At 34.9% G+C, this 27075-nt stretch overlaps 1 protein-coding gene across 6 annotated transcripts in view; it reads left to right on the forward strand.

The window, feature by feature from the left end:
* Nucleotides 1-27075, forward strand: part of TLL1 (tolloid like 1) — a 210712-nt gene that overhangs the window by 171925 nt on the left and 11712 nt on the right. For all 6 annotated transcript variants that reach the window (XM_064585242.1, XM_045880178.3, XM_064585244.1 and 3 more), the window contains 3 exons: nucleotides 1621-1801; nucleotides 11296-11421; nucleotides 14015-14142. In XM_064585242.1, coding sequence (XP_064441312.1) covers nucleotides 1621-1801; nucleotides 11296-11421; nucleotides 14015-14142 — 435 coding nt within the window. The remainder of the gene's footprint in view (nucleotides 1-1620; nucleotides 1802-11295; nucleotides 11422-14014; nucleotides 14143-27075) is intronic.

Raw genomic sequence — 27075 nt, forward strand, 5'->3', positions numbered from 1 at the left:
ATTAGCTGATAGATGTTACTAGGAAGGCTGGAAGTTTATATTCAGGAGGAAGAAGGGTCGATGGTTTTAAATAAATGGGTCATTGTATTCTGAAAGCATTTTCCCATGGTGGTGGTCTTTTTTCCTGGGAGGATCCTTGACAAACTCTCTAACATATCCCAAGTTTCTTAAACTTAGAATGATGTGAAAGGCTGTTACAAAATCCTGTGTATTTTTGTGGTTTGATGTCTTAGTTACTTAAAATAAAGGCATGAGCAAAAACTTGACTTATAGATTACTGGGTTAAGTTAAAACTTCCTTGTTTTTGTTATTATATTGATATTAAAAAAGAAAGATGACGTCAAACAATGTTCACCTCTGTAACATTCTCCTACCCTATGTCAGAGCTCTCTCTAAATAGATGTTGCAGCTGTAACAAAGTGGATAGAAGACCTTTTAAAAATTTTTCCTAGCAACATTTTGCTTATTTATCACCTAATTAATATCACAAGAACCAGTAATTTGGGTTGACATATTGCAAAGTACAGCTCATGCCCCAGGGTTCAATCATATGCATTGTTAAACCTTGCTAATTACACATTTATGTAATAAGGTCATTCATGCAAGATGTATTCTTTAGAATGTACCTTTTTGGAACTTTAGAAAAGTGTGTTATGGAAACATCTGTTAGAGGCCGTAAAATTGCTGAAGAATACCTGGCATTCACTTAGCTTCTTCCATTTTGGCGTTAGTGCATTACATTTAAATCAGAATGAGTCTACTTCATTGTAGTGTAAATTCCCCTCTCCATTCCACCACATAGAGTTTTTATTTGTTTGCAATCCTGCAGCATAGCTCCAGAGTAGTTTTATAGCACCTGGCAACTCCAAGAAATTAAGAAATATCTATTTGTTTGATAAATTTGAAAGGCCAAGTGTCCTTTTTACTGTATCCTCCAGTGTCTGTCTCCTTTGAAATTTCCTAAGGGTGCTCTTCTGTTTAGAACATAGTATTTCTGGGAGGCAGCACCAGACCAAGCCAAACTCCATGTTATTTTCACTGAACTGCCACATACGATAAGTATAATTTTGGACAAGTTATTTAGAAATTTCTGAACCTCAGTTTTCTCATCTTTACCATAGAAAAGAACGTTTCCATTGTTAATGGTTGTTTCATAGACTAAATGTATCAATTTCATGTCATTATGGTCAGCATTAAATAAGACAGTACATGACAAGTTCTTTCACAGGTCCTAGTGAAAATTTAAACATTAGTTTTTTTTTTTGAAGTCAGCAAATACTGTTCTTCTTGTAAACATCAGCAGCATCATCTCGACAAATATGCATCTCAGTTCTCCTAAACTCTATTTTGGGAAAAGATATATGCTGTAAATACATGTAAACAAGCACACATTGGTATATACATCTCTTGGAGATATTCAGAGCAAAATTCTCTAATCTGTTTCCATGCCATATGCCTCATATTTGGACTCTTTCCCTGATTTTTTTTTCTTTACCTATTAATTCCGGTTTGACTACCAGAGGAGTAAAGAGGGAAAAAACAGGATAAATTTTTCAAAAATAAATGTCAATCATCTGATACTTTAAAATCTGGTGGCTCTCATAACCATGTTTTTTCTAGGTTTGCAAATACGATTATGTGGAGATTTGGAGTGGTCTTTCCTCTGAGTCTAAGTTGCATGGCAAATTTTGTGGCGCCGAAGTGCCTGACGTGATCACGTCTCAGTTCAACAATATGAGAATTGAATTCAGATCTGACAATACTGTATCCAAGAAGGGCTTCAAGGCACATTTCTTCTCAGGTATCAGTATTCACATGCTGCATGTGCCTATCGTGGACTTTGATGGTGGATTGGCTTTCATTGTTATCTACTCTTCATAGTTTTCTGTAAATATAACTTGGAGGGACATAGAATGCATGCACATTTATCCTAGGTCTAACAATACTTTTACTTATAATTAGAATATTAATAATTGGGGACCTGATGAAATATAACTCTCAAACACTTAATAAAATCAAATATTACAAAAGCTAGTACAAATAACACAAAATTATTACAATAATATTTTCATACAGTGACTTATAAGTGTATTGGGGTAATGATACCAGACTTCCAAAAAGTGGCAGCCTGTTTCAAAATGATTTATCTTTTTTTTTGGAATACCTGATCTGATTTTAGCAACATATTTTTTTATTCTTATTATCTAGCAAATATTTCTTATTCCTCTTATGATTACATTTTCATTTATTGATAAGCCGATATTAAAATCATACTTTGCCTCATCACTATAGAAAGGACTATAGTATGAAACCTACGTATATGGAAATTACAATTCTACTAAAAATAATAGATTATCAGGTACATTAAGCAGTTGACACTTCTGTTTGGAATTTAATATTTAGTTTAACCAACTCATAGTAAAATTTCTCTTGGCTAGAGCTGAAATTTGATAAAATGTCCCGCAAATTTAAAGAAATATGTGAAAACACCAGTGAAATTCCTTTATATTCCCAATTTTGGAATCATACCTTACTTATAAAGATATTATTCTGAAACTTCAAAACCAGACAAAATTACAATAAACCTTAGTATAGCAATCTGCCCTTCAGACTGGCAGGCAATTTAAAGCAACTGAATTCCAATTATATTTTAATATTAGGTAATTTGGATTGAGTTAATTCAAAGTCCATTTATTCCAATCCCCACGTGTTTAAAATTAATGAGATTTACAGTGCCTAGGGTTTGTTTGGGGTTTTCAATGTAATTGAAGTTAATGGTTCACAAGCTCCATTGAGGTCCAAGTCATACACAGAAGGACATTCAAAATACAAGGGATCTTGGCTCTCTTATTCTCCTTGCTTTCCTTCCCCCAGGTTTAATTGCCTTTTAAAAATTCTTCTCAGGCATTAATTTAAGACTTATGTTATTCAAAGTAGCATTTTAATATCTTATTTTGATGAAAGCAAGACATTCTTAGACTTCACTATTTTATAAATATCATATGTTGTACAAATTTTAGGTGACTTAGTGGTTAGAGATAAAGGTTTTTATTTTAGAACCACCTAAATATTTATTTTAAAAATTGAAATTATAAAGCGAATAAATCTTATCATAATATTAATAATATTATCAATCCTTTTTACTTTATCATAGTCATACATTTTATTTAATATTTACTTTTTCAAAAGATACATGCTACATACATAGTGGCAAAGTATGATTAAATTTAAAGCTACCCAGAATATTTAAAATTCACTATCTGATATTATTGGTTAGGAAAAACTTTCCAAATTGTAAAGATGGATTTGTGTCTTTAGAATGATACTATTGAAATATAAAGCATGCTACTTAAATTCTTACAATATAGATATGAAGGCACATAAAGAAGATGCTGTTCTCCAGCACATCCAAGTACATAGTCTATAATAGTTCTCATTATTATATTCACTTGACAGATGAAGCAGCTGAGGAGTTAAGTAAACTGCTTAGTGTCATAAAGCATTTAAACCCCCAGTTTGTCTTGGTTTATCTAAGAGCTGATCATGCCCTTTGCAAATAGCATGTTAAGTGTTACACTGAATGTATTTGTGACCTGAAAAACAACAGATATACTTTTCACTTCTTTATTAGATTAATATTTTGTTTTTGTTTTTTTTTAAGATTTTATTTATTTATTTGACAGGGAGAGACAGCAAGAGAGGGAACACAAGCAGGGGGAGCTGGAGAGGGAGAAGCAGGCTCCTTGCTGAGCAGGGAATCCGATGTGGGGCTCGATCCCAGGACCCTGGGATCATGACCTGAGCCGAAGGCAGAGGCTTAACCGACTGAGTCACCCAGGCACCCCTAGATTAATATTTTATAAAGTCCAAGATAATTAGCATTAAGTGTAAACTTCAAGGGGTTTCTTTTTGATGCATTGAAAAATATCAGCAGTTTGTCAGATTCATATTTAAAATACTGTGGTTCTGGATGAGTATTAAATTTATTTTACATTTAATTTCCTAGGAGTTCCTGTTAGTGGGGAAGATGTTTGCTCAGGAAAGGGAAGACAAAAACATTATAATAAAGAGCTGGTGTGGTACTATCAAGAGATGACAACAAATTCAGACTTAGTTTACCTGATGTCCTTATGATCATCATACAAAATTATAATTACAAAAGATTACCTATTTTAATAGATAGGCTCTATTCACATTGAAAATGTTATCTTAGAGATCTAATAATGCTTTAAAGGTAATAATATATAATTATGTGTTCAAAGTCAAATAATTCATTATATTTATTAGAAAGTAGACATGTAAACCATGGGGATATTGTATTTCGCAAACAAAATTAAAGGATTTTTTTGTTTGTTAAAATTTACTCTTGGGGGATTTGACAAAATACATCATTGGGTTTATTGTGACAAACTCTTTAGAAAGAAATTTAGCACAGGAATTAAGAGTCATTACAATGACTATTCTAGTTTCTTCAGAAATCTTATTCTTGAGACACATTTATAAAGAAATGTTTCAAAAGCTGGAAGAAGGATTTCAATATACTATTATAGTGATAGAAATTTGAAACAACCTAATGGTATGACAGGGGGAAAATGGTAAATAAATTAGAACAAGTACACTTTGTGGACTTTTCTACACCATAAAGATGGTTTAATGATTCTGTGATGTAAAAAGTTGTATATGATAAAATATTAATGGAAGTCTAGGTATGGAACTATCTGCACACTGTGCATACAGCTAAGCATGTGGTGGGAACAAACCTGAAAGTTGCTATATAAAAATACCAAGAATGTGTACTAAGGTAGGAAGATGGTACTTTATAGTTTTTCTCCAACTTCTCTCAGTTTTCAATTTAAATACAAAAATAACTTTAATTCATTAGTTAATTTTTGAGAGAGAGTGTGTGAGTGGGTGTGTGTGGGTAGAAGGAAAAGGGAGAGAGAGAATCTTAAGCAGGTTCCACACTCAGCACAGAGCCTGACACAGGGCTCCATCTCAAGACCCTGAGATCAGGACCTGAGCCGAAATCAAGAGTCAGACTCTTAACCGACTGAGCCACCCAGGTGCCTCTAAAATAACTTTAGAAGAAAAACACATACCATATTTCTGTTACCCCAAATATTTCTAGATTTGTAAACATTACCTAATAGACTTTGATCTTTGAGAGTGAAGAAACTTTTAAAGTTATCTCTTTTATTAATTAGTTAATAAATATTAATAGAGGTTAATAATCTTAACTCAAGTATTTTGTGTTGAGTTAAGTTTAATAATTTTAACTTTATAGTTATTTAATAAGATTATCTTAGTATAGACAGTTGAATAAATGTGTTACTGTAGTGTGTATGTTAATCAAGCGATACCTTATGAAGACTGAGTCTTAAATGCTTCTATTTGTAATCTGTGTTCTAAAGATTGCAGAAGTGGTTGTGAATTTATGAAAACATGATAAGGAATATAACATGTTCAGCTTTTTTTTCCACAGTCCTGTGCCAGGAACAATTACCAAGGATTTAATAAAAAGAAGAAATAATATTTGATAATAGGTGATTCCATATTATTTGGAAAGGAAAGTTATTAAAAAATAATTCTAACCTTCTTGCAGCTCAGTGATACATCAAGAAAAAAGACACATGAAAATATATTTAGATTTTTGGGGGGCTCCTGGGTGGCTCATTTGGTTAAGCGACTGCCTTCGGCTCAGGTCATGATCTTGGAGTCCTGGGATGGAGTCCCGCATCGCATCGCGCTCCCAGCTCAGCAGGGAGTCTGCTTCTCCCTCTGACCCTCCCTCCGACCCTCCCTCCCCATGTGCTTTCCCTCTCTCTCTCATTCTCTCTCTCTCAAAATAAATAAATAAAATCTTTTTAAAAAAGAAAATATATTTAGATTTTAATGTGTACTGTGAAATAAAACATTTATAGCATCATTTCCAAATATAAATATTTAATAAAATAATCAAATATAGATTCTAGTTATTTTTGTACATAGCTTTTCATTTTAAATAAGCACTTTATAGACCTAAGAAATGGGATCAGAAGAATGACTCTTGGATGTCGAATTCTGTCACTTCAGTATTTATAAAAAAATAAGAACCATCACAATAAATTCTGATTTAAAATCTTAACAATAACATAATAAAATCTTTCATTAGACATGGAAAATGCTATAGCTTGAACATTTAGAAGTTATTGTATTATACAACAGGAAGTCCACAAGGCCCACTACAAAAATCAAAGTGTCATATACTGTACTGATTTTAGGATATATTTAAAAAACAATATAATGAAGTAATATGAAAGCAAATAAGGAAATTAGGATAATCAAAGTAAAGCTATTCAGACATGATATAAAACTGTATCTGTTCAGTTTTTTAGCTACACTGGAAACAGCATAAGCATTTTCTAGAAGATAGTCTGGTCCAACAATATATTACTGTTACGTTTTTGAACTGAATGAGGTTTGTTTTTCTGTTAACACTAATCACTTACTTTACATAATAGTAAAACCAAACAATTTTGTATGATTGTGGATTTGAACACAAGTATGCAAATCTGCACAGGTACATGTGATACAGCTTATTTATTTTAAATGGTTAAGCAAGGTTAACGGTATTCTACTCAGAACAAAGTATTTTTATTTAAATGGGCCAAAATTAAAGGAAATATTAGTAGGATTTTATGCATGTAAAAAATGGCAATATTTGTCAAACTTGTTTTTTTAAAAATTTAATTCTAGCATTCATTATTTGAAAAAAATGTAACACATGACTTCAGCAATGAGAGTTGAACATTCTGTCTTCCTTAAACAACCATGGATTGGTAAGAGTTAAATTAGAGTGAATATTAGAGAATTTGGAGACTAAACCTCATTTAAGAGCAGTGTCTCTCACAGATCTGCTACTGGAGGACCTGGTGAGTTGCTCAGTGGTAAAAATGGAATAAAACCCACCTTTCCTGACTCCCAGTTTATTTCTGTCTGTAACAAATACAGGAGTCAGATTAAATGATCTGTGTGATTTTTGTACCTCAAATTCACATGATTTCAGCAGACATGCTCTTCATCTGACCCGTCTTTTGTTGTGTGCAGTTACTTGCTTACATTATTCCTACTGTATACCATCTCTTTAATGGAATGCTTGTAGATACTGTTAGAAGAAATCCAGCCCCATATTATTCTAAGAAAACTGTAAATGTTAATGTGATTAATTTCAAATAATTAAACAAAACTTTCTTATGATTTTGACAAGTTTTCCTTATTAATGGTTTTGAAATATTTCCACATTTTGGAAAGAGCAAATTGTCTTTGTTGTAGCTCTTGGAGGAGTTTATTAGTGCTGGTTTTTTTTCCTCAAGTTTTTATTTAATTCCAGTTAGTTAACATACAGTGTAACATTAGTTTATTAGTGCTGTTTTGAAGAGGATTATTTATTGTTAGGTTTGTGTTCAAACTTGCATGTGCCACGTATATATATGCTCACACACGCATGGGAGTGTGTGTGTGTGTGCATGCAGGAGTGTGAGTGGGTCTGTTCATTTTATCTTTTGCCATTTCTTGTGAGTATATCTGTCATATATGTTTCTTTTCTGGTGCATGGACCCTTTACTTTCTTTTTCCTACAGATAAAGAAGCTTTCTGCAAAGAAAAAATTTTTATTTTTGAATCTTGCAAGAATTTGATACAGGTTGCCACTTCAGTTCCATCCAGTATGTATTATGCATAGACTGATGGCTTCTGATAGTCTCAGAGATACTCTGCAGGCCTCTGATGGGAAAATGCCACCTCCTTCTTTCCTAATAATGGATCTTTCCTTTATCAAACATGAAGCAATGGAAAGCATATATGTCCATTCCAAAGAAGGAGGCTAATTTCCATCTGCAGAAAATAAATGTTTTATTTCTACTCAGCAAAACATTTGTTTCTCTCACTAATAAAAACTATTCTTAAACTTTTGTGCCTACAGTATGAAAATACTGGAAAATTTCAAATGAATTATTGATAGAATTCTCAAATATTAAATTTATTATGCAGACATTCTAAGGAATAGTTAAGACTGCATCATCCACTGTTCTCTCTTTTGGATTTTCATTGTTCAAAATATCTGTAGTTTGCATGTCCTAAGAGGAAAAAGGGAAAGAAAATGAAAACATAAACATGTTTGCTAATAGCTTTTTTCTCTAGTTTGATGACTTTCATTCATAAGAAGTCCAGAATATGCGTGTGGACTTTGTCTTTTGTGATGTTGCTATTTCTCATCAACAGATCATCAGAAATCAATTCACTTTAAATAGAATAGTTTATTTACTTTTATTAAAACAAGTATCTAAAAAATAAAATAAATATTTTTAAAATAACTACACTGTATTCACTGCTCCCTAGGTGACTTAAAATATTAATTGAAATAAATAGCTTTCTTTGTCTGCATGATGTAAATTGTGTGCATAATTTTAAGTATTCCAATATTTACTGAAATTTTCTCTTCTCATATGATTATTTGACACGTGGAGGCACAGTTTTATATGTTACTTTGCTGGGCATGATAACTTTCCTCTGTTGCTTTTAGTTGCTGTTTGCATTAGTCCAGTTTTGAATTTTAGATAAACCCTAGATTAATATGTGTATAGAATATACATATCCTAGTAGTGTATTGTGATTATTCTTAATTTTCATGTGACATTGATTATATTAGGCACCGTCAGATGTGGAGATGAAGGAAGGAAACACCAGTCAAAGGGGAAAATAGTCCTATAGATACTTGGACAATCATTATTTTTCTCCCCCCCCCTTCTTTTTCCTCTAAAGATTATCTTAAAATTATCAATTATTTTTCCCAAACAACATAAATATGAATTATTAGCTACAAAAAAACTACTATGTAATGTAATCAATTTCACTTTCAACTTTATTTCTCTTTAGTTACCATTACCACAGCTATTGTGGTAATATTATGTTCTAATATTATTCTATCATAATACATTCTGCCAAATCTAAAGAAAATAATTCTTCCTAGAAATATAATCTAGTGGCTTGAGAGTGCCACTAGAATGAAGTTTAAATGTTAGAAATATTTTATGCACTGGAATTGCCTTGATTATAAAATAACTATGGACTTAAAAATGCATGAATAATAACTTGTGTTCATGTTTGTATTTTAACATTTTTATATTGCTCATGAATGGCAATCCAAACAGGTCCAGAAACAGGTCCAGATAAAAGGATGATTTCCGGCAGTCCCTGCCACCATTGGTTCACTGAGCACTTAATCTGTTTACCAGTCAATTGCAAATGTGAACTCATTTTCTATAAACTAAATGGCTTATAGTTGTTAGATTTCCAGTGAATTCCCAAAAGTCTGATTGACCTATAGTACAACTAAAGTTCAGTCTCTCAGGTGTTAAGATCATCAAACATTCATTATATAAACATTTTCATAGGAAATATGTAACTATTTCAGTGTAAGTAATTCTGGCACCAGAAATTTTAAATTGGTTATTTCCATTTAACAAAGAAAGTCTATTTCTACATCCGCTCACGAGGATATATTTTTTTCCGAAGCATCTCAACTAAAGTGTCTCTGGAAAGGTACATTAATAAATTTAGTTAATTAATAAATTAACAAATATAAATCATTTACTGCTTGACTGTCTGAATTGGAAAATACAAGTGGCTGACTCCATCAGGGTAAGAAGTTATGACCTACCATCCACCTGTTTTGCATAAGTCATCCATAACTCATAAACTGTAGTTTTCACTGTTGACACAATTAAGGGAACAGGGCTTTGAAATGATTATAAATCACTCTAAGATTAATTTTTCAAGGCTAATTCTGTATTCTGATTTCTTATACATGTTGAGAATGGTTTCTTTATTTCTTATACTTTTAGAGAACGGTTTTCTTTATTCTACTTTTATTGTGCTTAAGCTACATAGTAAATAATAAAAGTGTAATGGAGGTGTTAAAGATAGAGAACACATAAATCACAGATGTATCGATTCTGATATATCCTTTTGAACTTTGGGACTGCCTGTATGCATTTGGAGTATTCTGATATTGCCAATACACGAATATATCCCAGAAGCATGTGTGTGCTGTGTCGTGTAATCAATCTCCAAAAATGGGAAAACAGATGCATCCTTAAAAATTACTATCAGATTCTTCTATAAAAATGCTTTTCCCAAACCCATTTCCATAGAGCGAATATTGATTTGATAAAAAGGCAAAAATAGCTTTAGCTATCTGTGTGCCACTGTGAGCTCACAAATTGTCACTTGAAAAATAAGTTGACAGTATAAATTTTTGAATTCAGCCAACCTCTGATAATGACTGTCATGTGTCCTTTTTGTTCTCTATGCTGTGGGAGTGATGAAAGTCTGAGTGATGTGTCATCATCTATGTGTGTCAGGAGCAATCTGCCAGTTTTGACTTTAATGGACAAGCCAGCCATGGAATGACAGCTGAGTGACATAGTATGGTGGCTGATGCCTCTCACTGGATTCACTGCCTGCTAATCTCGTTTGGCTTTTTTCCCTGTAGTGAAGTTGTTGGCTATTTCTTAAAGCTCATATTTCCTATTCTAACCTTTACTTCTAGCACACTAAAAGCCTTTTCAGGGAATTACTTATTAATAAACTGGTCTGCTGGAGTAGATTTGTTTCAAATATGTAAATTAAGTTACTTCTTTAGGATAATCTAATGATGCCTTTTTCTGTCTTGAATGGTGATGAAGTGTTCAGATTCATTAATGCTAACCATAACAGCAAAGTTAACAAAAAAAAAAAAAAAATCAACTGCAGTAGTCATACTGAGTGATTTTTTTTTTTTAAGTTATTATACACAAATTTTGGAACCTTGTTTAGCCTCTGTCTCTACACCATGGCTAATATATTGAAGGATTTCCCTCTACTTTGCAGTTCTGCATTTATTCAAACTACCCACAATTTTAAATTTATTTTTAAAAATTGGCAATAAATGTCTAGGATTAGTTGGAAAAAGATTCATTCATTTCCTCTCTCCTACTCAAAACTCCTACTCCAACATAGGAGTGAAAGAGGCTACAAGTTTTCTTCCTAGAGTCAACAGTCTTAGAAACTCAGTTCATGGTACAAGGCTCCAAGCTAAACAAGGAATGGGTAAAACTAAGACACTATAAATTTGGGGGCTTTTGTTTTATGTTGGGAACAAAGAAAGCTGTGACTTAGTTTACCCTTTGCCAGTGCTAACCACAGCTGAAAGAGTTTCCTTTGATACCCTTTGTTTCTAAAGCTACTTACTAAACTGTGGGGTTATCTTTTTGCTAGACAAAGACGAATGCTCTAAGGATAATGGTGGGTGTCAACATGAATGTGTCAACACAATGGGAAGCTACATGTGTCAGTGCCGTAATGGATTTGTGCTGCATGAAAATAAACATGACTGCAAGGAAGGTATGAAAGAGTGTTCTTTTCTTGACAACATCTAGAATTGCATGTAGTTTCGGTAAAGCACTGCTTCCAAGTAGAGTTAATCATATCAATGAGTGATATCATTGTTGACTATTCAAATGTCAAAAAAAAATATGTGCAGCGTTCAGAGATACAAGGCATACTATTGGAAACCTCATAATACCTAAAGGTTCTGCACTTCACACATGGGTGACATTAGAATAACTTTGTGTAACAGACATCGGAGTGGCTATGATGCCATCTGGCAGCCAGAAAAGCACCACATTATCCCCAGGTTCTTGTAGCACAGACCCTATGACAGTCTCCATATTTAAACTTGACTTCTGCTAAATGTTTTGCATTTGGTTTAATTTCCCTCCCCAGAATATCTCATATATATGCTACATGAGTGATGGCACTTTAAATACCAAGAGTATCAAACTCAAATGCCTACCAGAGGAAAGACATTTGAAAATGGTAGATACTGTGCCATTTAAAGTTCTAAGTGATGGGTTTGGCCAAAAAAAAAAAAAAAAAAAAAAAAAAGGAGCATTCTAATAGCACAATAGTAGGCTATCAGGTTTTGATCCCAAGGCCTTATAATATTCTGATGTTATAAAAAACAGTTATCTTTATCTCCTTAGCCTATATGAGGTAGATGGGAACAAGAAATAGTTACTCAGTTCTTATTTCATCCTTTGAGGATCTGCTCCTGAATTTTCTACTTAAATTGGATTTATGTCCATTTTGAAAGAATTACTATAGCAGATTTTATAACTTTAGTTATTAGCACATGTAGATTGGTAGGTCCCTGGCTAAAATCACAGTTAGATAGCAGCTCTTTGTATGAACATTGGATTAGTACAGGATATCCTGAACTGACTCTTGTTCCATTCACATTCTTTCAAATATTGTTACATGTCAGTTTTTTTCTATTTTTTCATTGAGCCAATGATATTGCTCAGAATCATATGCAAGCAGAATTTTTTTCCCTCTTTTAAGTTTCTTATGTGAGGATAAACCCGTGAGGACTGATATTTGTAACTTAGTACAGTATTCTGTTAAATCAACAGGCTGGGGAATAGTCATGCAGTTATGGAAGATAACTCAGAGAAAAAAGAGAGCTTTTGTAGAGTATGCATATACCCTGTGGCTCACAAGTAACAAATATAAATTAGATACCTTAATTCTCTGTTTATTACAGTAAATATTTTCAAGAAAGGATTTCATAGGAAGCTTGCTTTTAGATAGAACGGTATTTAGGTATCCCTACTAAAGCTCATTTTTACTGCCAGTAAAAGGTTTAGGAACTTCTTTTACCTCTGCTATTGTATGGACACCTTCTCCAATTTGGTAGCGAGCCTCTTGGCTTTGTTTTATAGGCTATTTCCAGATCCTGGAGACTCCATATTTCATATGGTAAAGCAAGGACAGGAATAATGGAACTTAGAAAACTGTTAGGATCTAGATTCTAAGACGTGCTACATGATCCTACATTGTTTGAAAGGAGCTGAATTTCTTCTCTTTTTTGTATTCCTATGCTAGGAGTCCAAATCTCCCTATGGAAAACTATCACAAGAGAAAGATCTAGTAGTAAGGAATGCAACAACGGCACATTTATGTTGGGCATCATACCCTTATTGCACAGCCCTGCAGTGTAACAGGTGTTTTGTCCATATAGTAAAGAATTGCCCCAAAGAGATTTCTTGGAAAGTATCAGAGAATTAGTTGTGTTTTAGAATGGGATACATAATACACAACAAATAATTCCCAGTCTAAACTAGGATGTGTAGGGGGCTGCTTCATCAGTTACAGAGAATGGACAGAGCCTGAGGATATTAAATATTTTTTTGACATTAAACATTTTTGAAGTGTGATATTTACAATGTAGAATAGTTTCTTTTAAGGTAAGGTAATTTTAATTGTGAAAAACCTAAAAGAAATCTCATATTAATTGAATGAAATAGTCTTCAAAATTAGTTTAGAAGCTATTTCCATGGCTAGTAGCTGTTCATTTATTTTTCCCCTTAGTGCTGCATTGTACTTTGATAAAATTAGGGATTAATTTACTTTAACAGCTAAAATTATGGTTTAGGTATTCACATCTTTACTTTAAGGGTGAGAGAAAATGTAAATACATCATCCATAAAATGGCTTAATGATGTTAATTAGCTATAAATGATGTTTCTGCTAATGGAAAAATATGAATTGAAAATGGCATTGATTATCATTTGTGACATTGCATTAAGTATTTTGCACATGCCAAGTGTTAATATCCTCGATTGTCAATATATGTTGCTCTGTTAAAATCTGAGCTTTCAGATCCAGCAATTTAAACTAGTCCATTTTCTTTTAGGCATTTATCTAATTCATTGTAAACACTTAATTTCATGTGAGCAAAAAAACAAACATTGCCTGATTATGATCTACAACATGTTTGCCAAAGCAGATGACTATGATAACAGAGACCGGAGTGGTGATTAGTTAGTATTCAGGAAAATCTTTCAGCAGCATAGGCAGCAAATAGGCTACTTTCTTGCTAAACCAATCCCGGGCTAGATTTCCATACTAATTGATATTATTGTTACTGGCACAGCTGAGTGTGAACAGAAGATCCACAGTCCAAGTGGCTTCATCACCAGCCCCAACTGGCCAGACAAGTACCCAAGCAGGAAGGAATGCACATGGGAAATCAGTACCACTCCTGGCCACCGAATCAAATTAGTAAGTGAGCTCGTCCTTCTTTCTGTTAAACTGACTGCCCTTGTCTTTCATGGCCAGCACATGGAAATAAAGTGAATGTTTATTTAATTGAATTGAATTAGTGGGCAGCTGGAAAAGATTTTCTTTCTTATGCTTTCCTACTTACACTAAACAAATCCCTGATTTCCTAGATCAAGATGACAGTAAGGGCAGCTGTGCAGTTCTCATACAGTGTACTTATCCCAGATGCTTTAAAGGCATTATCAAAGTTGCTGCAAAACAATAGGCTCTCCTTCCTAACATGTTATTGGTCATAATGTTTCCAAGTGGGGAAAATAAAGGAAGGAACAAAAAAATCATCCGAAATCCAGCAAGAAAGAAATAAAATAACTATTCATATAAAGAGAGCACAGTACTGGTTGTGTCAATTCTATATACCTAAATATATCTGCATGTATTTTTTATAAAACAATGTTGTCTTGTAACGACAAGTCATTTTTGCATAACATAGTTGCCTTCCTTAGACGGTTACTGGTATCTTTAGACTTCCCCTAAATTCACATATGAATGTAATGTTTGTCCTTCCTCCTGTGTTCTTTGTCTTGCATTCTGTCCTGATCATATGGTAATATATATTAAGTTTCATTATAGCCTACAGAGTACTTGAAGAGTATAATGTAAGGAAATAATCATAAGAATATAGAAATTTTAACAATTTCCCATAACATGCTGTTGTCAAAAGCAGGAGGGAATGCCAACCAGCAAGGCTCAGGATAGTCTAGTGGCACCATAATAAAGGACAAGACATTGTCTTGAGAAAGAGGCTACCAGTCTACATATGGTAGCTTACTGGACCAGTCCAGCCATAAGGTTAATTTTAAAACTTTGTTTTTAAACTTTCTTTTCAGTGAATTTGATGGGGTGGGGGAGAAGCATTACTTATATGTGGCATTATAATAATAAAATTAGAGAATGTCACCAAGATGTTCATAGCCATCTTACAGAGTTTCTTGCAATCACTGTATTTGTAAAATATCAGTAAATGACTTTCCAAACAGAGACATCAACTTATTTCAGCCACTCTTCGGAAGGATGCTAGGTGGTAAGATGACAGTATTGTGGGAACAGGATTATTTGCCAGTCCTGTCCAAGGTCCTGATTGAGAGGACCATTCTGAAGCTTATGGGCTGCATTTTTTTCAGCATGGCAGTTAGCTAAAGAAATTGGAAAAATAGATTTTCTGAAGACACTGTGTTTTGTAGATCCACATTTTGTCTGCATTACATTCCTTCTGTCTGAAGACAGATTCCTTCTATATTTTGTGTAGGGTATGTCTGTGCAGTACCACTATTTAAAGATATTTTCATTGGGTATAAAATTCTAGGATGACAATTTTATTTTCTCGTCTATACTTTAAACACTGACTCCATTATTTTTTGGCTTTCATGGTTTCTCATAAGCCTGTTATAAATCTTATATTTATTCCTTTTTTTCCTATTGTTATCTTCAACTTTTTTTTATCAGAAGTTTGAATATAATGTACCTATGTGTGTGTGTTTAGAAATTTTGTGGGATTTATTCTTCTCAAAATTCTCTGAATTTCTTGCATCCATATTATGATGTTTGTTAGAAATTTCTGAAAATTCTCTGCCATTATTTCTCCACAAAATTCTTTTTTACTATTGTCTCTCCTTTCCTTCTGAGATTCAAACTACACATATGCTAGATTGTTTTATATTATACCATAACTCTTGGATGCTCTGTTAATTTTTTGTCACTCTTCTTGAGTCTAAGTTTGCATAAATTTCTTTGGACCTATCTTCAAGTTCAGTGATTGTTTCTTTGGCTGTCTTGAGTCTCCTTGATGAACTTATTAACACATTCTTTATTCCTCTTACCATGTTTTTTATTTCTAGCATGTTCATTTGATTCATTATTATAACTTTCATGTTCATTAATTTGCTTAGGTTGCCACAACAAAATACCATAGACTGAGTGGCTAAAACAAAAACAAAATATTTTCTTACAGTTTTGGAGGCTAGAAGTTCAAGATCAACATGCTGTCTGGTAATGCCTCATCTCCTGGCTTGTAGATGGCTACTTTGTTGTTATATACTCACATGGCCTCTCCTCCCTGTGTGCACAGACAGAGTAAGCTCTGGTGTCTTCTGTCCGCTTCTTAAGTGGATTATTTGGTTTTCAGGTGGTTGAATTAAATAAGTTCTGTATAGATTTTAGATAGTTACCCTTTATCAGATATGCAATTTGCAAATATCTTCTCCCATTCTGTAAGCTACCTTATAGTTTTGTTGATTGTTTCCTTCACTGTGCAGAAACTTTTTATTTTGATGTAGTCCAATAGTTCATTTTCACTTTTGTTTTTCTTGCATCTGGAGACGTGTCTAGTGAGAAGTTGGTGTGGCTGAGGTCAAAGAGGTTGCTGCTTGTGTTCTTCTCTAGGATTTTGATGGATTTCTGTCTCACACTTAGGTCTTTATCCATTTTGGATTTATTTTTGTGTACAGTATAAGAAAGTGGTCATTTACTAGTATCTGGAGCATAATAATCATATTTACCTTATTTAATTTATTTTTTTAAAGAGAAAGGACGTGAACAAGGGTGGGGGCAGAGGGAGAGAGAGAATCTCAAGTAGGCTCCACGCCCAGCACAGAGCCTGATGTGGTGCTTGATCTCACGACCCTGAGATCATGACCTGAACTGAAATCAAGAGTCAGACACTTAACTGACTGAGCTACTTGGGTGGTGCCCCAATCATAGTTATTTTAAATTCCATCTCATGGTTTAAACATAGGAGTTATGTCTGAGGCAGTTCTGTTCATTATTTTCTGTTTTAGTAGTGTGTTTTTTTGCTTTTCTTGCCTTTTTTGTGTGTCATGTGACTTTTTTTTAAAATACCTGACATTATGTGGATAACAGTAGATATTTTATGTCTGGAAGTGGACACATCTCTTCTGAGGCTATTAGCACATGTGTGTATGGAAGTTGATGTTGTTGAGGAAATATCTAGTTAGTAAAGCTGACTAAAACTTTGGGTTTTCTTGTTCCTATGATGACCTTCAGTGCACCATTGGCCTTGAATTCCTTTTTCTTAAATCAGAGGCTGGGATTTCAATGACATTTCACAACGTTTCTACTTTATCTTTAGCTCCCCTGTTCATCTCCACCATGAGTGATTTCCCTCTCCACACTTTATCCTCCCCAGTGGTAGACTGAAGTTTCTTCTTACTGGGTGCTTGTTGCTCCGGGTAAGGGCCTCACTGTTGTCTTAGTACAGCTTCTATCTTAGGCCCTGATGGTTTAGGTATCGGCGATGGTCTTTCTCGGTGGTCCTGTGTCTTTTCTCTGTGGCAACCAAACTCCATCTTATATCTCTGATTGGTCTTCCATGAGAGTTTCTTGTCCTTTCCATAGTGGTAGCAGGCTTCTACTCTTCTTGCTGTAGGAACCTGTGAACAGTGCTTCTCCAGAGGCAGATGTGGTTTATTGTGGGGTTTTGTTGTTGTTGTTTTGCCCTTCGCCTGGCTACAATGGGTCTGTATCTTTGCCCTGGTGGTGACAGGGTTTTCTTTCCTTCTTCCAGGAGCTTAAGGTTTGTTTTCTAGAGAAAGGTTACATCAGGGCTTCATATTTTTCTCATAACAGTAACCACTTCGCTTCTCCAAGCCTGCAACACTGAGGAAGGCAGTTGGCCTTCTCCTGCTCTGCCCATGATTTTCCTCATGAGCAGGAGATTGGGGTCCAGGGAGAAAAGCCTGCAAGTGGGTTCTAACACCCCCCTGTATCTTCAGCTCCCAGGGTCTCTGTTCTTTTACTCTAGTCCACACCTGACTTCTACCAGTTTATTAACAATTATAGCTGGATACTTCTTGCCTGGTTGTACGGCACCCAGCATCTCTTCCTTCCATGGTCTGTCACTGGTGAACAGGAGCATGTGTCTCATTTGTCCTTGGAGGGGGCTGAGATTCAGTGCATTTCACATTACTTGGTTGACTTGTGACTTCAGCTCTGATGTGTTCAGCGAAGTTGTGATTTTTAAAGTTTACATGGGTTTTTCTTGTTGTTGGGGTAGAAACAACAATAGTTCCAGCTCTCTATATCCAAGAGGAAGTAGAACTCCTGATATACCTTAATTTTAAAAATGACAATATTTTATTCTTTCTTAGTTTTATATCTTTCAGCTTATTGAACTCCCCTTCCAACTCTAGGACAGTCTGTTCCCTCACAAATTGCAAGCTTTAATTTTCATGCAAATATTCCACTTGAAGGTCAGGACATAAAGCATGTCTGTCAACAGTGGTCATGCTTACGAGTATCCTAAGAAGGAAATTCGCAGAAAGAAAAAAAAAAAAAACTTTGAGCAAATATTGATCTTTAAGTATTTGATTTTGTCATCTTTGTGGAAGTCATTACAGTCTAAGCCCTAGGCTTTCTCAAATATTAGCATGCATCAAAATTACCTAGGAGCCTTGTTAAAACACATCACTTCACCCCAAAGTTTCTAAATTGAAACACAATACTGATTCCCACTTTATTATCCTGTTAATCATGTTCATATAAAACCTCTCAATACACGCTAATACACTCTAAGAGTTAGGATCACTGGAAAGTGTGTCATAAGATTAGCTACCAACTTCAAGTGATATTTTAGTTCTATATATTTTAATTCTTACCATTTCAATGTTGTTGCTTATGTCTACTATTATTGTCTCCCTGCTTATTATGTAACTGCTAACTAATCTTACCTACTTTAAAACTGAAATTGCTGTTTATAGCAGATATCAGCCAATGGACATTTGGCCAACCCTGTTTATAATTCCAATTCAAACCATTCAATCACCTTCCTAGGTAGTTAGACATTTATTGTATAGCAAATGTTACCAAAAAGATACATTGTTCAAGATATATGCATTTTGCCTGGTTTCTTTAGGGTCCTTAATTTTCATGGAAGAACTTGAACCCAAACTGAATTTGGAAAATAGATTCCCAAAGGAAACTTGGAAAATTATTAAATCTTTTAATATCCTTAGGCCAAGAGCTGCTGATAGATATTTGGTTACAAGCTAGTGTCTTTATGAGCCAGGGCAAAGAGAGAAAGCAAAGAAAACATTTGATCTCTTTCTACACCATGAAGCTTTCTTTACAACTCACATATTGTTACCCCTTTTTATTTAGGCTCTATGGAAAAATAATGAAACATTTCTAAATATTTTACCTATTCATATCAAAAGCAAAGGAAAAGAAATTATCCTAAAGACAATTTCACGAGTTATAAAGAAAACCACTTTGCTTGTGAATTTTAAGGGGCTTACTTTTCTTTCTAACACAAATATTCTTTTACCTTGATATAGAGTTGTGTTGGGTGACATGTAATAGTGGTTTGTGGGTGAAACAAGCCTTTCACTATATCTCGGATAACCATATTTTAGTTAATTTGGTTTACTTGTAAGACTACAAACATCACGGTTATTTAGATAATGTTGCAATTATGGAGGTAAAGGACTTAAAATAAAATTCAGTGCCCTTTGAGCGATATGAGCATTTTTGTGCATAGTATTTACTTACCATAAGTATATTCAGTTCACAATGTGATCATCCATATCTAGTGTCTATTATTGTACAATAATGTAAGGACTGAACTATAAGTAGTGGTCAGCTTATTATGGATTTACAGAAATTTAAGACTTTTGGCAGTATAATACAACTATTCTTTTTTATGCACTGTTTTAATTATCTATTGCTTCATAATAAACTAACCCAGAACCTCGTGGCTTAAAACAAGCACCATTTTATTATATCCCGTGGTTTGGGGGAGAAAGAGGGTCATGATTTCAGTAGTGCTTTCCTGAAAATTCTGTTGCCCATGGCATTGGTTGAGGTCAGTGATATTCACCTGGGTATGGTCTGGTTTGGAGAGTCAAGGTGGCTTTAATTGTATATCTGTCATCTTGGTGGAGAGGGCTAGAAGGTAATCTCAGCTGGGACAACCAGAACACCTACACACCATCATTCTAGCATGGTGGTCTCAGAAACTTCCTATGGTAGTACTGGGTCCCCAAAGAGAGTATTTCAGGAGGCCCAGGAAGATGCCACAGAAGCCCCTGAATGTTACCTCCTCACACCCTATTGGTTAAGGAAATTACAAAGGTTAGTCCAGATTCAAGGGGAAGAGAATTAGGCTTCATCTCTCAATGGGGAGAGTAGCAGAGAATACGTAGCCATCTTTAATCCCACACATGCATTTAAATATGTAAGACTGAACATATTTTCTGAAAGTAAATATAACACCAATGAGTTACTGCTTACGCTCTCCTGACAGATTTGCTTTGGGTAAAGCCCAGAATGTGTAGCCAGAATATGATTAGGCTGGGGGCACCTGGGTGGCTCAGTCATTAAGCGTCTGCCTTCGGCTCAGGTCATGATCCCAGGGTCCTGGGATCGAGCCCCACATCGGGCTCCCTGCTCCGCGGGAAGCCTGCTTCTCCCTCTCCCGCTCCCCCTGCTTGTGTTCCCTCTCTCGCTGTGTCTCTCTCTGTCAAATAAATAAATAAAATCTTTAAAAAAAAAAAAAGAATATGATTAGGCTGTAGTATACCACCTGATATACAAGCAGGAAATCTTATTTAAAGGTGATTTTTAAAAAAAGGACATAGTAAATACTGTCCAGTAATATGAAACAACAATTTGAATATAATAACAGCTTAAATTATGTTTATACTACATAATAAATATTAATTTTGTCCCTAGATCATGAATTTACTATTATAAAGCTAAATATAAAAATTAAGTAGAATTGTATTTATGAATTATTATATTGGTTCTTGAAGATTTTTTGTGTATTCTTTCATACACTTTTGTGACCCATATTCTGATCTTTATAAGACCTTGGAATACTATCTTCATATAAATGTAATAAGCTAGAGAGCTGGGATCAAGAGATCCTGGGAGAGTCCTTTAAAAGGGGCCTAGTCTAAGACAGGCACTCTCTCATATGTAATTCCACAAATAAAAATATAAATGTTCTCAAGTTTTCCATTTCTTAGAGTGTTTTCCAAATAATAAAATGCACCTTGACTGGGTACAACTCCTACCTCGCAAAACTGTGCTTGGACTAAATAGCACTAAGAACTAATGTGGTATCATGCATATTATCTCAAGTTGGTATCACAAATAACACTTATAGATAAGGAAGCTGTCCCAGGCAGCTTAGGTTAGTTGGCAAATTTATAAAGCTGATAGGAATCTAAATACCTTCAAGCCCAAGATTCTCTCTCTACATTTTATCTAATTTTTTTTTAATTTTAGCATCCTGCATCCATAATGGCTGTGCACGCGTGCGTATATAATAATTTAAATGGAAAAGGAAGAGGAAGTTATAATAATTAAGTAAAATGAATACCCAACAGAGACATATGGAAGGATTAGGAACATATATTTTGAACTTAAAGTGACTTGTGTCTAAACCTAACTAGCCATGTTATCTTGAGAAAGATACTAATCCTTTTATGTCTCAATTTCTTCCTTTGGAAATTGGAGCGAATATTTACTCAGGAATTTTGTGTGTGTATTACATGAACTTGCATATAAAGTGTTTGGCATAATAGCTTATTAAAAGGCGATAAACATTGATATATGATATACAAAGAGTAATTATAATTATGGCAATGATTAATAATAAAAATTATATACCATTTTATTGGATAATTCAACCATGATCAAGTTTTTGTGTAGCCTTATGAATCTGAAACTCAATCCTAACAATTAAAAATATAGCTAATGATTGCTTGTCGGAAAACTTTCTTTAAAGGGTCAAATAGGAAATATTATGGAGTTTGTAGACTATGTGGTCTGTTCTGCTACAATTTAATTCTGCTGTTTGAGTATGAAAGCATCCACTGACAATACACAAATGAATGCATGTGGTTGTGGTCCAATAAAAGTTTAATTACAAAAACAGCCTGAGGGCCAGACTCGCTCTGCAGGATTCAGTTAGTTAAGAGGGTCAGGGTAAAAGAGTTTGAAATCATGGAGTCATAAGTGTCCATGATCACTTTCCCTGAAATCAGAGGGTGAAAACATTTAGCTCTTACTTTTTGTAGTAGACAGAATAATGTTCCTCATCTCCTCAAAGGTGTCCTGATCCCCAGAACCTAAGCACATGTTACCTTATGTGGCAAAAGGAACTGTGGTTAACGTAAAGTTCTTGAAATGGAGAGATTATCCTGGATTTTCTGGGTGGGCTTGATGTGGTCACAGGGGTGCTTACAAGAAGGAAGCAGGAGGTCAGGGAGGAGAGAAGATGCTAGACTGTTGGTTATGAAGATGGAACAAAGGGACATGAGCCAAGGAATGAGGGCAGCTTCGAGAAGATGGGCAAAATGCAAGGAAACAGATCCTCACTTTTCCTCTGGAAGGTCCAGCGCTGCTTGCCCATTTTAGATTTGTAACCACCATAGCTCTAGGAGAGTAAATGTGTGTCATTTAAGCCACTGAATTTGTGGTAATTTGCTACAGCAGCAATAGGAAACTAATATGTTTGCTTTGTTTCGCTGTGTGTGTGTGTGTGTGTGTGTATTATGAGGTTCTGACTCTATATTAATAGTTTTAAAGTAGAAAGAAACCCTGGTTGAAAGATATTTGGGGGGAGAAAGTCTTCTTACTGGAAAAGAGATAAAGTTCTGAATGAATAAGGACAAGGATCTGTTTTACTCCTGACTTCATCTTGTCTTGGTTCTGAGAGACACAACTGATTATTAAATTTTGGGTACTCTTAAAATATTTTTAAATATTAAAACATTAAAACCCAAACACAACAAAAACAAACCAACAAAACAGGAACAAAGTTCCAGGCATAGGGACATCCAGCAATAGGCCAATATGCTTATGTCATGTTTATTTGATTTATCATATCCTGGAGTTTTGCTAAGTTATGTAGTTGCCATTTATAGCTTCATAGATGGGCTATTTAGAACACAAAAACACCTACAAATGTTACATAATTCTCCACCATAAATCTACCAAAAGTGTATTTGATCTCAGCTTTAGAGGACTCATGGGACAGAGAAGGTCTTTTGAATCGGAAGGCTGAGGCTTATATTCCACTCTGCCACGTTTCCCAGTGGCCTCTAATCCTTCCAATATCCTGTGGGGAACCAAATGATAGTTCTCTCCGAAGACAGGAAGGGGCGAAGGATGGCTGGGCCCAGGGAGCTCTAAATCTTGTATCACAGCTGCTCACCTTGCATCAGTCTCTTTCAATGTCTTACTTTTCATGGTCACCCTGGCTAAATTTTATTTCTGCATTAAATGCTACCATTTTATTTTCTTGTCCCTTGTGAATATATGTGGCGACTCTGAATGGCCTTATCTTCCAGCCAGCGCCTGTATTTTCAATAAAAGCCCCTCTACAGATGTTCATGTGAGGCTGCATATGGCAGCCTGGCTGGTGGCCAGCTAGGTAGATTAGGCTTGCTTGGGTGTTCCAGAAACACATAGTTATTCTTTCCATAGCCTAAAACGAGAATTCAATTTTCTTTCCTTTGAATGGGACTCCTTAGTCTCTTAGTTTGCCTTGTGGGAAATGCATTCGTATTTCTGACTAGAGCTCATGGTTATTTGCTCTTTTTTTTTTTTTTTTTTTTAAAGCCTAGATTAGTAACCTTAAAATCATAGAAATATAATCATGGATGAGTAGGGTTTAAATGTTTGAATACTAAAATGTCTATAAAGTTTTAGTGTAAACACTTAAGAAAAATATTTTAAAGTCCCCCAAAAGAGGGCGGTGATTCAGCAGAAATCAGACTTTCATATAGCTCCATACATCAGCTTTGCTAGCTGTCCTGTTACCTTTGTGATGTTGAAGGATGTTCTGGGAAGCTAAGTGTCTTTCTGGGGTGCAGTGTTATAGCATTGGTTCCTGGTGGCTAGAAATCTCCATATTCTGCATTATTTAGATACAGACATTCATGGCTCAGCACGTGTCATAAAATAAAGTAATAAACTGTATATCTCACTGTATCTTTGGGAATTCTACAAAAATATTTTTTAAGATTTTCCCAATTTCCCATGGCCCCCTCTAATACCTTCCTGTGACCTAGAAATATATTTTATTGAGGCAACATTGCTATATATGGAGGTCCTTAGATGTGGATACCTCTGTGATATTAAGGGCCAGATTTATGAGATGTCGGCATGTGAGTTAGTGATGCTTTTGCTTGTGTGTGGTGGAGCATTTGGGTTAGACTGACTTCTGGAAAAGGACCACCCAATCTTTACAGATGACCTAACAAGCTGCTACCAATTCCAAGAGGAAAATTCACTAATACCTTAATGAATGAGAATTGTTTGCATCACTTGAGAATATGTCAGCTGCAGAACCTTTGTCTAATTTGACTCTTACAGAGTCAGTCTGATTCCATTAGTAATTAGATAAAAAGCGGGAGCCAGCTGGCTCCAGACCAGGTGTCAGAATGCCCCCAGCCCGCAAGCGCTCTGCCAGTTTGTGTGGTGGTGCTCCTTTCTGTAAAACAGATGTTGTGATTCACTCCAGACATCCTGCATTTCATTAGGGAGTGAAGTAGTCACTGAGTTATCTCATTCACTTGGTTTTCAATGGGCTGAACATGTGTGGTCTGTAAATTCTGATCCCATTTTAACTGTTACTTAAAGGATGTGCTTTAGAATGCCATCACCCCCATCATTCCTACAGTTTTCTCTCCTACACAGTAGGTTTCTCTGCTCTTTTTATTGATAGATGAATGACTTAAATCACAGTCAGAAGAGACAATTGTTCAACACGCAGTACTTTTCAGATGATGTTATTCTCCTGAAACAATGCTTTTATTTTTTTCTTGAGATAACATTGACCTTATAATTCAGAAGCTTGGTTTCATAGTTAATAAAGAATTCTAAGTGCGGTTAAGCCAATTGTCTCCTATAGGTTTCTTAACAGTTACAAACTGATACTGAGACAGTGTCTATGTGCGTAATGGTAATAGAAGCCGACTGAGTACCAGCTCAGGAGAGGCAGAAAACCTGAAGTGTTGGCCTGTCACGTTCACAGCGTTTCCATCCGTTGGGTTGGCCATAAACATGGAATAGGTAGATAGGTAAATGAATGGATCTCCAGCCAACCATCCATTCAGGGTCTTCTATATCCCATGTACTGTGTCTCCTCTACTCTGTTCTCTGCCACTGGATTGCAGAGGTAAATAGCAGCAAACTTCAGTGACCACCTGCTTTGAATGTTGTACTTCACGGTAAATACACTCTGCTGAAGTCTCCTTGTTCACGGTATTTTGTGTGCACTGTTTCTTGTTTGTTTCCTGTAAGATTCTTTGCGCAGTATTTATCTCTTTTGCACTATCCAGTGTCTTCAGTAGAATGAAGTGAACATTCTTTTTTACTCATATGGTTACAACAAATAATGACTCTCTAGTGCTTATTGGTCATTATCATGTTAATTTATACTTTTTAAAGTAGGGTGCAGTGGAATATGGTAGTAGAGATCGGCCCTCTTTCTTTTCTTTTGTTTCTTCTTTTAAGTACCTTTTATTTCTTTCTCCTACTCCCTAATTAATATAAATTGCTTCTTTCATTTCTTCCGTTACTCCTCCAAAGCCAGTGATAATAGACGGCCGTGTGTTAAGGAATAGATAACTGGCCAGCACTAAAGGAGAACCGTTCTTAGTCAATTTTTTCTTTTCAAAATTACAAAAATGTATGTCTTAATTAAATTTAGAATTGTGATAACTTCACAAAATTGTATTAAAAAACATGTATGCAAAAAGTTTATGTGCAAATATATTATGCTACAGAGACTGCAGGAAAATGAACGGATTTTCAAGTACATATTCTATTTCTCCCAGCTTTTTTCCCCTTTACTGGGAATGATAGTTTATTTTTTGAAGGTATGGTGGCTTTTCTAGGGAGGGGAAAAAGCCTTGATTGGCAATGGCAAATAACCTAGAATTCCTGGAATTATTAATAATTAGGCCATTACTATTTTCAGTCTGCCTCAATTAAACTTTCCTTTGTGTTGTTTAATGTGTTATACATTTAATGAATTTTTATTTTAAGAATTTGCTTCTACACATCGTTAGAGCTTGGAGTTAAGGCTGCTGGCTCACCAGTGAGCTTCACAAACATAGGTAATGAGCTACATGAGGGGCAAATCTTCCACCAACACAAGGGTCTCTGGTCCAATGAGTGAAGTTTGATAACAATTCTTTCTACAAATATTAAAAAATATAAGAATTTGCTAAGACCTATGCATAAAAATTACTACACGGGAAAATTAGAATAACTTTTAAAGGCATACTAAACTCTGCAAGCTCTAAATATTAAAATAAGTGTACCATCTATCTTAAAAGTAACTTAAAAATAATCTAGCCTTGAGGCAGGCAGAGGGAAGGGAGAAGTAGGCTCTCAAAAAAAAAAAAAAAATCTAGCCTAAAACCATATTAGTATTTTCTAATAATATGGGTTGTAGGATCTAAATAAAGAAGTATAGGGGCGCCTGGGTGGCTCAGTCGTTAAGCGTCTGCCTTCCGCTCAGGTCGTGATCCCAGGGTCCTGGGATCGAGCCCCGCATCGGGCTCCCTGCTCTGCGGGAAGCCTGCTTCTCCCTCTCCCACTCCCCCTGCTTGTGTTCCCTCTCTCTCTGTGTCTCTCTCTGTCAAATAAATAAATAAAACCTTTAAAAAAATAAAGAAGTATATAGTGTAAATTCCCGTTGTTTTATTCTTTTAAGATTTACTGTGCTTAGTTAATTTCTGTGAAAACATAAGTTATTTTTTTAGGTTTTCTTCTTAGTTTAAATGCCCCAAGGTAGGATGATATTCAATAGTTTATGATCATCAAAACCAGAAGGAGTCAATTTTTAAAATGCAAGTGTTTAAAGTTTTCTGATGCGTTCAGTATAAACTTAGAATTATA

Source organism: Mirounga angustirostris, unplaced genomic scaffold (assembly GCF_029215605.1).
Source record: "Mirounga angustirostris isolate CCGP_5_RB_7025 unplaced genomic scaffold, mMirAng1.0.hap1 SCAF_2, whole genome shotgun sequence".
Lineage (NCBI taxonomy): Eukaryota > Metazoa > Chordata > Mammalia > Carnivora > Phocidae > Mirounga > Mirounga angustirostris.